The sequence below is a fragment of the Bos javanicus genome, chromosome 15, assembly GCF_032452875.1.
Source record: "Bos javanicus breed banteng chromosome 15, ARS-OSU_banteng_1.0, whole genome shotgun sequence".
NCBI lineage: Eukaryota > Metazoa > Chordata > Mammalia > Artiodactyla > Bovidae > Bos > Bos javanicus.
Window position 1 is genome coordinate 43313128 of NC_083882.1, and position 12335 is coordinate 43325462.

The 12335-nt window shown below is 40.0% G+C and overlaps 1 protein-coding gene across 1 annotated transcript in view; it reads right to left on the bottom strand.

Moving 5' to 3' along the window:
* The window catches only part of IPO7 (importin 7), a 44273-nt gene extending 34143 nt beyond the window's left edge, over positions 1-10130 (bottom strand). The window contains exon 1 of the mRNA XM_061440826.1: positions 9852-10130. Coding sequence (XP_061296810.1) covers positions 9852-9935 — 84 coding nt within the window. The 5' untranslated portion in view covers positions 9936-10130. The remainder of the gene's footprint in view (positions 1-9851) is intronic.
* Between the last annotated feature and the right edge of the window lie 2205 nt (positions 10131-12335).

Genomic DNA, 12335 nt, shown 5'->3' on the forward strand with positions numbered 1-12335 from the left:
AAAGAAGGGGTGTTTCTATCAGCAGGAATAGCACAAGCAATCTCAACCTTGGACATCCATCTACTGGTGCCGTCCATCTGAAATCCCTAGTGCAGGAAGCCTTGTCATCTTCTCCCAAAGAAGTTAACAAATGGACTCAATTAAATTAGTACCAAATATCAAACATCAGGTTCTCAAGAAAAAAAACTGAGACAAAAAGTAGATTCATCATCACTGGAGGGTGGGATGGAGATTAACTATAAACTGGAGTTGAGGCATTTTATTGGGATAATGGTAAGTTTCCAAAACTGCTGCTGCTGCTGCTAAGTCGCTTCAGTCGTGTCCGACTCTGCAACCCCATAGACAGCAGCCCACCAGGCTCCCCCGTCCCCGGGATTCTCCAGGCAAGAACACTGGAGTGGGTTGTCATTTCCTTCTCCAATGCGTGAAAGTGAAACGTGAAAGTGAAGTCGCTCAGTCGTGTCCGACTCTTAGCGACCCCATGGACTGCAGCCTACCAGGCTCTTCCGTCTGTGGGATTTTCCAGGCAAGAGTACTGGAGTGGGGTGCCACTGTCTTCTCCGTTTCCAAAACTAGATTGTTCTAAAAGCCATACAACTCAAATCTACTAAAAATCACTGATCATCACTTAAAACAGGTAAATTTTATAGTATATAAATTATACCTCAATTAAGTTTAAAAATGGGGAAAAATGCATAGATCTGTACAGTTAGTTATAAAACAAACAAGATATACACTAACTGTACAAGTTAGGAAAAAACTCAAGCGTTGGGTAATCTCTAACAACTTTCTGGATTCTTGAATATAGCAAACTATCACATATTTAGAAGAATTTCTATCACATGTTAACTATTCATAAATGTTAAACATCTTTATATTTTATAATATGAAAAATAAATTTAAGTAAAAATATCACTAGCATCAACTTTAATCACAAAGTCTGGCAAACACTGATTAGGCTTCAGAAGATGCTACAATAAATCTTTTATATGAGTCTAAGTATAAATGTAACTTCTGGATGCTGACACTAATTAGGGGCCTGCCTCAAGCTCCTGGCATCTAGCAGTCCGAGAACCAGGAGAAGTGAAGCAACAAATGGGTCATTATATATCATAAAGCTAAAACTGCTAACACTCAGGTTTAAAAGCTGCTCACCATAATACAGAACTATCTTTCTAGACAACTTCTTACCTTCTCATTATTTGTCATCAATACAGATAACCAACATTCACCCTTAACCCACATCAACAAAATTCTTCAACTCCATCTCCTTTAACTCCACTCCACTTACCAGTACTTTACAACATGCCATATACTACAGAGATAAAAGATCACCACTTCAAGGTAGGGTGGGGGATTAATTCTAATTAGACTGACAGTAAGTTTTTTAGTTAGACCCTAAAGCAGTTAAACCCACGGAAATGAGAAGAAAAGATTTTTAAAAGGAAAAGTACGGGTTATGTTATGCTGTGAAAGTGCTGCACTCAATATGCCAGCAAATAAGGAAAACTCAGCAGTGGCCACAGGACTGGAAAAGGTCCGTTTTCATTCCAATCCCAAAGAAAGGCAATGCCAAAGAATGCTCAAACTACTGCACAATTGCACTCATCTCACATGCTAGTAAAGTAATGCTTAAAATTCTCCAAGCCAGACTTCAGCAATATGTGAACCGTGAACTTCCTGATGTGCAAGCTGGTTTTAGAAAAGGCAGAGGAACCAGAGATCAAATTGCCAACATCTGCTGGATCATCGAAAAAGCAAGAGAGTTCCAGAAAAACATCTATTTCTGCTTTATTGACTATGTCAAAGCCTTTGACTGTGTGGATCACAATAAACTGTGAAAAATTCTGAAAGAGATGGGAATACCAGACCACCTGACCTGCCTCTTGAGAAATCTGTATGCAAGTCAGGAAGCAACAGTTAGAACTGGACATGGAACAACAGACTGGTTCCAAATAGGAAAAGGAGTTCGTCAAGGCTGTATATTGTCACCCTGCTTATTTAACTTATATGCAGAGTACATCATGAGAAACGCTGAACTGGAAGAAACACAAGCTGGAATCAAGATTGCCAGGAGAAATATCAATAACCTCAGATATGCAGATGACACCACCCTTATGGCAGAAAGTGAAGAGGAACTCAAAAGCCTCTTGATGAAAGTGAAAGTGGAGAGTGAAAAAGTTGGCTTAAAGCTCAACATTCAGAAAACAAGATCATGCATCCGGCCCCATCACTTCATGGGAAATAGATGGGGAAACAGTGGAAACAGCGTCAGACTTTATTTTTCTGGGCTCCAAAATCACTGCAGATTGTGACTGCAGCCATGAAATTAAAAGACGCTTACTCCTTGGAAGGAAAGTTATGACCAACCTAGATAGCATATTCAAAAGCAGAGACATTACTTTGCCAACAAAGGATCGTCTAGTCAAGGCTATGGTTTTTCCTGTGGTCATGTATGGATGTGAGAGTTGGACTGTGAAGAAGGCTGAGTGCCGAAGAATTGATGCTTTTGAACTGTGGTGTTGGAGAAGAAACTCTTGAGAGTCCCTTGGACTGCAAGGAGATCCAACCAGTCCATTCTGAAGGAGATCAGCCCTGGGATTTCTTTGGAAGGAATGATGCTAAAGCTGAAACTCCAGTACTTTGGACACCTCATGCGAAGAGTTGACTCATTGGAAAAGACTCTGATGCTGGGAGGGATTGGGGGCAGGAGGAGAAGGGGACGACAGAGGATGAGATGGCTGGATGGCATCACTGACTCGATGGACATGAGTCTGAGTGAACTCCGGGAGTTGGTGATGGACTGGGAGACCTGGCGTGCCGCGATTCATGGGGTAGCAAAGAGTCGGACACGACTGAGTGACTGATCTGATATGATTTTAAAGAGATTACCAGGAGTACGAAACAGAACAGTGAAAGACAAAAATGAATAGGTAAGTTGTGATCATATCAAGATCTATTAAGTGTGAACTTATTTTTGAAAGTTTTCACATGATCAGATCTATCCTGTAGGAAGATAAGGTCACGAAGCAGTATGAGGATGTAATTCTAGGATAGAGGACTATAAAACATTACAGATAGAAAACTATCATTATAAAAGTCTGAAATCTTCTACTCCACAGGGAGCTCCGTTACTCCCCCAAATAAGTCTGACTACAAAAAGAAAAAAAAAGAAAGACATATATATCACATAAACACACTTCCCCTGACCCTACTACCCTTCTAACCTACAAACTTATTCCTAGTGAAGCTGAAGCTCCAATGCTTTGGCCACCTGATGTGAAAAACTGACTCACTGGAAAAGACTCTGGTGCTGGGAAAGATTGAAGGCAGGAGGAGAAGGGGACAACAGAGGATGAGAGGGTTGGATGGCATCACCATCACCGACTCAATGGACATGAGTTTGAGCATGCTCCAGGAGTTGGTGATAGACAGGGAAGCCTGCAACACTGCAGTCCATGGGGTCACAGAGTCGGACACGCTGAGCGACTGAACTGAACGAGCATTTCACTCACTAATCCTGTAATCAGACACTGTTTTCTCCAAGGTTATCTTTCTCCAAGGTTATCAATACGTTAAAAGACCTTCCCAGCAAAGTCTTCATTTTCCATTAATTTCTCTCATTTAGAAATGTCAAAAACCGTTTTTTTCTAATAGCTTTTTAAGCAAAAGGAATTCATACTCACTGGTAGAAAATTTTTTTAATTTATTTAAGGAAAAAGGAAACCAATCTTCTTACTTGAAATTCCTTTTCTTGCCTTCCTCCTACTTTTCTGCACAATTCTCCCATCTCCTTTTCCATGTTTCTCAGAGTCCCCAAAAAATGAGCATGGCCTAAGTGTGTGCTGCGCTCCAGTCCACCCCACACATCCGGATCATACTCCCTTCCTCTCAATTCACTTGCAGAAGAAAAATCACTATTCTATTACTGCCTTCTATCCTAAACTTCAGTTCCACATTCCCAATTGCCTCCTGGACATTTTCTCCTTGGGGTTTACAGCTCCTCAAATCAGACAAAACTTTTTAGTCATGCTTTCTTCAATATCAATTTCCCTTCCAGACCCACATTTTCCAATGTAACCACCCAATGTCAGTCTCTTTTAAAGCTTACTCTTTAATAGGTAACTTTTTATTATTTCTTGCCATTTTGGAATGTAACCAAACAAACCTTCAGTTACTGTACTACAACTACTACTACTACTACTACTACTACTACTAAATCACTTCAGTCGTGTCCGACTCTGTGTGATCCCATAGACAGCAGCCCACTAGGCTCCCCCGTCCCTGGGCTTCTCCAGGCAAGAACACTGGAGTGGGTTGCCATTTCCTTCCCCAATGCATGAAAGTGAAAAGTGAAAGTGAAGTCGCTCAGTTGTGTCCGACTCTTATCGACCCCATGAACTACAGCCTACCAGGCTCCTCCGTCCATGGGATTTTCCAGGCAAGAGTACTGGAGTGGCGTGCCATTGCCTTCTCCGTACTTGACATCATTTACAAGGAAGAGAGGGGCTTAAGGGCACTCTGATATCAGAGTTTACATAAAATGAATACAGCCAGATAATTTCAAGAGCCAAGGAATTTCTTCCCTCTCTGCTTTACTAAAGAAGTTGACAAAGGCAAATACTGTATCTATTTTACGTATATGAAATATGAGGCATAGTGAGGGTAAGTCAGTGTAGTGGTAAAATTAGGACCAGGTTGAGGGTCTTCACTGTGTCTTCCTGCCTTTCATTAAACAGTGGTAATGCTTTCCAAATAAGGTGTTTCTAAAAACTTAATTACAAATTATCAGTGACAAAAAAAATTTACAAAAGAAAAGCCAAACTTTAAATCAAACTCATCATTACTGTGCCACTGACAGATATGCATGCATCGCTAATTCTGAAAAAGAAAGTTGTTTTCTTATAAGTATTACTAATACACTGTTATTTTTCTTTCAGATCTTTAACATGCTATGTCACTGAATAACTTCCTGTCTAACTGTCCAAGAATCCAGGGACTTTCCCTCTACAAAACTCACAACAGTACCTACTTCATGACATTCCTAATTAAGGAATGTTACCTGCTCAGACTACAAACTATTCCATCTTCCAAAAATATACACCATAGTCTCAAAAATATTTGAATTTTTAGACATGCCAAACTGCTGTCATTCTGCACTTTTCCAGACCTAAGATTTTCCTTAAACATTTCATAAGCCTTTAATAAAATAAAATAAAACTAATCAATTATAAATAAATATATCACTTACAGTTGTAATAGTAACCATCTGTGAAGATACCAGATATAACTTAGGTAGTTCATGAATTTTAAAGATAAACACAAAATATCAAGAAACTTACCAAGGCTATGTCCTCTTACTTTTTATTCACAGAAAGCATGTGAAAAAGCAACATTTCTGCCCACATAACTATTTTATAGCACATTAAGCTTAGGAACTGTGGGTTTAAGAGATTTGAAATGGCAACCCACTCCAGTATTCTTGCCTGGAGAATCCCATAGACAGAGGAACCTAACAGGCTACGTACAGTCCGTGGGGTCGCAAGAGTCGGACACAACTTAGGGACTAAACCATGACTAGGAAAAATTTTAGTTGTAGGTGATAGAGAGTACAAATTTGCATGCAGAAAGGTTTCCACCGAGGAACACTGGCAGCTAAAGCAAGAGAGCAGAGATGTTGTCCTCTGTTATAATAATCTGCCAAAAACCTTCAGACATATTTTATCTTGCAAATGAAAATGAAAAAACAAGTATTTCTAAGTGTGTGTGTGTACAGATGGAAAAGAACAGTCTTTGCATTCAAAAACAAATAGTCTCTAGAATATTAGAAACAATGTTGAATGAATACCAAATGCACACATTTTAGATAACCTAAACAAATTTTTTAATTGCACTTCTAGATATATTAGACTATATAGTTTAGAATTTCAATGAGAATTGAAAGATCCCTGTAACACAAATCTACTTTAACAACTCAAGGATGAGTATTCTTAACATTTCCATTATTCAAGTTTTTATTTCTTTGCATTCAACAAATATTTACTGAGAGACTACAATGTGCCATGCAGTGTGCTTATAAGAGTACCAGTTTTCATGCTGCAATATAATAATGCTATCCACTAGTGAGCTAAGTGCCCAAATAACAGGTTATGTGTTCTCTCTCCATCAGTTTTGATCATCTGCCACTGAGATGAACAACTACTAACTTAGGTAGGAAATGAAATGTATTGCATGTTGGATTGGTTAATCAATTGGCACTTAAACAGTAATTGAAATACTCTCGAGAGAACTTAGTAGTTCTAAAATTTTTACATTTATCATTTTGCTCAACCCACACAATGACATACCACGGTAACATAAGGAAAATGATGCTTTAAAAAAGGTTAAATTAATACCCTCCCGCTAGTGGAGAAATCTTCCAGTAGTTAAAAAAAAAAAAAAAAATCAAAATGGTTCTCTCCAGTTTTTGAGGCAAAGCTTGTTACATGAACATATTTCAAAGTGAGACATGGCAATGGGTTCCAAATTATAACAGTGGTTCAAAAAAAACTTTCATAACATACTACAGAGTTAAGTGAGAAATACTAAATCAGATTTATCTTGAAAATATCTGTCAAAAACAGTGTCCATACAGTGGTCTTTAACAATCTGTTGGAACTTTATATGTAATATAAAAAACATAAATACCCTTAAAATTCCTGAAGTGGAGGTCATATGAGAAACCTAAAGCCTATACTGTTATCTACTATAACAGGAAGTCAGTAAAGCCTACCATTAACAACCAAAGAATAACAGTAACAAGACATAAGAATTCCTGATCTCATGAAACTCAAAAATTATACTGGGGAAACAATAAGTACAATACATATGATATAAACAAGTGAAGGGAGACATGGAGCATGGTAGTCAAGTCACTCCTTAGGGATACAGACACAGCGGAACAGTAATGAGAGGGAAGTGAAATAACAAGTTTGGGAGGCAAATGAATAAAAGGGGTTCCAAGCAAATGGAACAGTCAAGTGCAATCTCTGAGATAGGGACACTTTTGGTTTGGTTTTTAAATTATCTATTTGATAATATTAAAAAATTTTTAAGTTAGTGATTACTTCACTTAGCTGAAGAGATTCATTCAATGGCAATGATCTTTTTCTTCTAACTAAATGAACCAATATGTAGCTTCAGTTGAAAAAGCCATCATGATGGAATGACTGGTTTACCCTATTTTATCCAAAGCAAGAAAAGCTTGCCAGAAATAAGATGCTACTTCCTCATTCTTACTACAGTCAAGCTTCTTCAAGAGTTGGATTTATTTCTTCCTAAACCTAGGTTCAGGAATTCCCTGATGGCTCAGAGGATAAAGCATCTGCCTGCCATGCGGGAGACCAGGGTTCGATCCCTGGGTTGGGAAGATCCCCTGGAGAAGGAAATGGCAACCCACTCCAGTATTCTTGCCCGGAGAATCCCACGGACAGAGGAGCCTGGCCAGCTACAGTCCACAGGGTCGCAAAGAGTCGGACACGACTGAGCTGTATAGTGTGACTAAACCTAGGTTCTGCCACAAGAAAGTCAAAGCAAAAAGAATTCAAACACAAGCAAGACTGGAAATTAAAATTTGCTAATTAACAGAAAAGTTACCTTAGGAAAATTACTAAAAAACTTAGGTATTTTGTAATAACTGAAAGAAAAGTGCAAAATATAAGTAGCTAACAATTACAGAAATACAGACCAGATATCAATTTTTTTTGAAAGAAAAGCTAAGCAGTGTTCATACTTCAGAAAATTTCAAAACCCTAATAGCAGCTTAACTGTTAAATAATAAACGTTTTGAATATTACTTTGATTGTTTATCTTCTGAAAACTAGCCTGTTAAATACTTACCCCAAGTCTCTATTACAAGATGTTAGCACATACAACTGAACTGAGCTGCTTGAGGAATAAATAAATTTCAAATTTGCAGGAAGTATTACTTACTCAATTTTCCTACAAAGGAACCAATTCTTTCAAATAATAACTTCTTAAATTAATAATTACACACAAGTATATTTACTCAAAATAATGTGATTTAGGGCAAAGTCATGGTAGACATCACTATGAACTTGTAGTGTGTCTAGCATATCATAAACAAAATAATGTTCATCTTAACTTATGTCTATCACAAAATCAAAAAGTGATTCATAACTCTCTCCATAGTTAAGTAATGGTTTAAAGAGTGAATTTCTTTCAACTCACTATTTTATATCCAAAAGGAAACTCATGTGATTTAGGGCAAAGTCATGGTAGACATCACTATGACTGAACTTGCAATGTGTCTAGCACATCATAAACAAAATAATGTTCATCTTAACATGTGTCTATCACAAAAGCAAAAAGTGATTCATAACTCTCTCCATAGTTTAGTAATGGTTTAAAGAGTGAATTTCTTTCAACTCACTATTTTATATCCAAAAGGAATCTGTCCTCCTCCCAAGGTGACTTTCAGCCTGAGAATTTGAGCATCATTTCTGGCAAGATCTAGTGGTCTTCCATATAAAATAGATCTAACTTTTTATTTTGAAGTAACTTTACACTTAATTTGTCTAAATTCTGTGGATGAGCTTTTTAAAATTTAAGTTCACTGAGGCCAGGGATCTCTAAACAGCGTGGTACACTGAAGATGTTCAATTCCTATTAGTCAATATAAAGTTTTAGAAGTATTTACCTACCAGCTAAGAGGAACATAAACTAACTGAATTTCTATTTTAAAGAGGAATTCTCTCTACCTTAAAAATAAAAAGACATAAACCTCACTAAAGCTGGGCAAATTCATAGGGAGACACAGGAAGTGACAGGGATCCTTTTGAAAGTCTTTAAAATACTCCAACAGAAGTTGCAGAAACTTAGAAACAAAGAATGAAACGGAAACGAGTACAATTAAATACCCACATAATAAGGCTGCTTTCCAAAGAGTGGTCTCCTTCAAAAATATGGGGAGAAAAATAAACCAACCCTCAGATAGTTGATGTGGACCTTGGCACGTTTCAAGGCACTGTCTTACATCGTCTCCCTTGACCTCTCAGCAAACCCTCTGGCCTAATTTTATGAATGAGAAAAAGTCAGGATCGAAAGGTTAAGCGCCTTGCCCAAGGTCAGTTCAGAAATTAGTGGTGTAGCTCTACTCAGAAGGTTGCGCTTCACCCGACACTTTCCACTAAACAGCCCTGCCTTCCCCAGCGAGGCAATAATAGAGTAGAAGAGCAGTGAATCAGATTCCTGTGGGTGTCCCGCACTACCTTCACCCTGCCTAAGAAGTGGGGGCTCGCCTCTGAAAGCTGTCCCTAGCAACTCAGCCGGGGAGGAGAAAGTTGTGCAGGTCACCCATCAGCCCAGCAAAGGGACAAGCTGGCAGGCGCAGTCTCCAGTGGACCAGCTCTGCATTCCCAGGAGCCCCTCCAAATCCGGCGCCAGCAAGACTCCTCCCGGAAACGTCTGAAAACCTCCCGGTGACTTTCGCCCCCTCCTGGGCGCGAGAACAAGCTGGGAATGAGCCAGAGGGCGGCCGCCACCCGAGCCAGCCATGTGTCCAGCCCGTCACGCCCGCCTCGCCCCAGCCGGCCCCTCATGCTTCCACCGCAGCCAGAGGCCCAACTCAGGATCCGACGCAAACCGTGGCCGGCGCCACCACTACCGCAGCAGCCAAAGGGCCCCGGCGTGGCACTCGCCGTCAGGTCTCCGCCCCACCCCTCCAGTTGGGCCCCTCAGCGACGCCGTCCGCGCCTCTGGCCAGGCCGGGAGGGCTTGGCCTGCCACAGTCCGCCCGCCTGCTGCCGCCGCCGCCGCTGCCGCCACCGCCACCGCCACCCCGGCGTCCTTACTTCATTGAGCTGACGCTCCGCGGCCTCACGCAGGGCTGGGTCCATGGTGCCCCGCAGGGCCTCAATAATGGTGTTGGGGTCCATCGCAGCGGGGACGCGGTCAAACCCGGGGCTCGGGTGCTACTGGGCCAGGAATAGTGCCGCTCACTGCGCACATGGACCCGCCGCGCTCCGCAGCGGCAACCGGCGCGAAAGGAAAGAGAAGCGCTAAGGCCCCGGATAGAACCTCTTCTCCTCGGCGTGGAGGCGGGAGATGCTCCGGCCACTTCCTGTCGGCGCGCCGGCGGAGCACCTTGGGAGATGTAGTCCATTTGCGCGATCCGCAACCCACGTGGCCCTGAGCTGTCGTTCCTACAGACAGTACTTGCTATTAAAAAAGAAAAAAAATGTTCCAACTTCTCAGAAAGAAAATTAAAACTATCAGTTACAAAGATGTCACGCAATGATATACCTTTGGTAACCATAAAGTAGGCTGATGTAATGTGTGTTGCTAGTAGTTGTGTAACTGAAGGAAGTCTTTTGAAAAGCAATTTGAGATGTTTCTAAATACCGTAAAAATGTTTATAATCTTTGACCCAAGTAATCCCATGTGAAACTTGATGCTAAGGAAGTAACTAACACAAAGGGTTAAATGAGCTTTATGTGTTAAAGGTGTTTATCGCATTATGTACTGATAATTAAATATTAAAATTATGATTTATTTCGAGTATCCAAATTTTGGCACAGACTTTATACGGATCACCTCTAAATGCAATCCAAATTTTGGCACAGACTTTATACAGATCACTTCTAAATGCAGAATAAAAGCGTAATTTTTATTAAAATCCATCCTCTTTAAACAGTCAGTTTCAGAAAGGTTAAATAACTTACCCAGGATCTCTTAGTAAGAGGTTCACTTAGAACTTCAAACCTAGGATATTTCTGTTTTCAAAGTTTTCATTCTCTCCAATGAATCGTTGTCTCTCAAGAGAAATGTGGAACCATAGAGGAATGATTAAGCAAATAACAGGAATCCAGTCAATTAAATTTTTAACAGCCACCAAAAATTACAAGTATTGTATACCTTGTAACAACACTAAAACATTTAAAAATAGATACAGCTTTGTAACAGACAAAAACTGGGAAATAAGACTACCAAGGGAAAGTAGGTGATTTTCTAGCATGGTGAGATTTTGAATAATTCCCTTTCACACCTCTTATTGTTGTAATAAAGTTATGTAAGTGTATTTGCTTTAAGTGAATCTTACGTTAAAGCCTTCAAATGCAGTTTGTAAAAAGATCACTTATTGTTTTTTCTTTACAGAAAGGAGAAGCAAGGACATAAAATGCTTTCCCTGGAATAACAGGTTTTGCAATATTAACCTCTTATGTGCCAGCCATTATGCCTGGAAGTGAAGTATAATTATTCCTGATTTACAAATAAAGACTCCAAGGCTTAAACTGTGAAAGATCATAAGATTTTCATAATATAACCTTTAGTTAGATCTATTATTGTACAGATACAATCTGTTTAGGAATTTCATCTCCCTGTTCCATCCTTCAAATATAAGGGCCTTGAAAATGATGATTATGTTTTAATTCACTTTTGCATCTTCACCTATCACAGAGCTTGAATGTCTACTAAGAGTTCAGTAAATACTTGTAGTTGTCAGGGCTGAGCCAGAATTGAAACCTCAGTCTTTATGATTTCAAAGCCAATCATCTTTGCACTACTACATAGCTATTTTACTTTTTAATTAATTAATTAATTAATTTTTGCCCGAGCTGGATCTAAATCGCTGTGCAAGGGTTTTCTCTAATTTGGGCAAGTGGGGACTATCTCTAGTTGTTGGCAGACTCTAGAGCTCAGGCTCAGTAGTTGTGGTGCACAGAGCTTAGTTGCCCCAAGGCATGTGGAATCTTCCCAGACCAGGGATCAAACCCATGTTCCCCTGCATTGGCAGGCAGATACTTAACCACTGGACCATCAGGGAAGTCCCTGCAAAGCGATTTTAGATTCCAGCATTGATTTATACATTCTGTTGTTGTTGTTGTTGTTCAGTCACTAAGTCGTGTCTAACTCTTTGCAACTCCTTTGCCAGACCTCACTATCTCCCTGAGTTTGCTCAAACTCCTGTCCATTGAGTCGGTGATGCCATCAAACCATCTCATCCTCAGTCACCCCCTTTTCCTCCTGCCCTCAGGAGGGAAGTTTAGTCTGAGGAATTTAGAGAAGTACAAAGCACAGGGGTTCTAGAGTGCAGAGCTATCAATAGTTTTGAAGTAGGATGGGATTCAACAAAAATCAGGAAGAGATAAAGGAACAATCCAGGGGTGGTTTGGTCAATTGCTCTTATAAACAAAGGTTCTGTTGCTCAAACAGAAAAAACTTGTCTGGCTGCAGGTTAGAGAGAGGAGAAAATGGGAGGAGGGGGGCTCTTGAGGGACTGACCATAATAGCTATAAGGAAATGGAAAGAGTTAATCTTCTGTTTTCAGCCCTCCA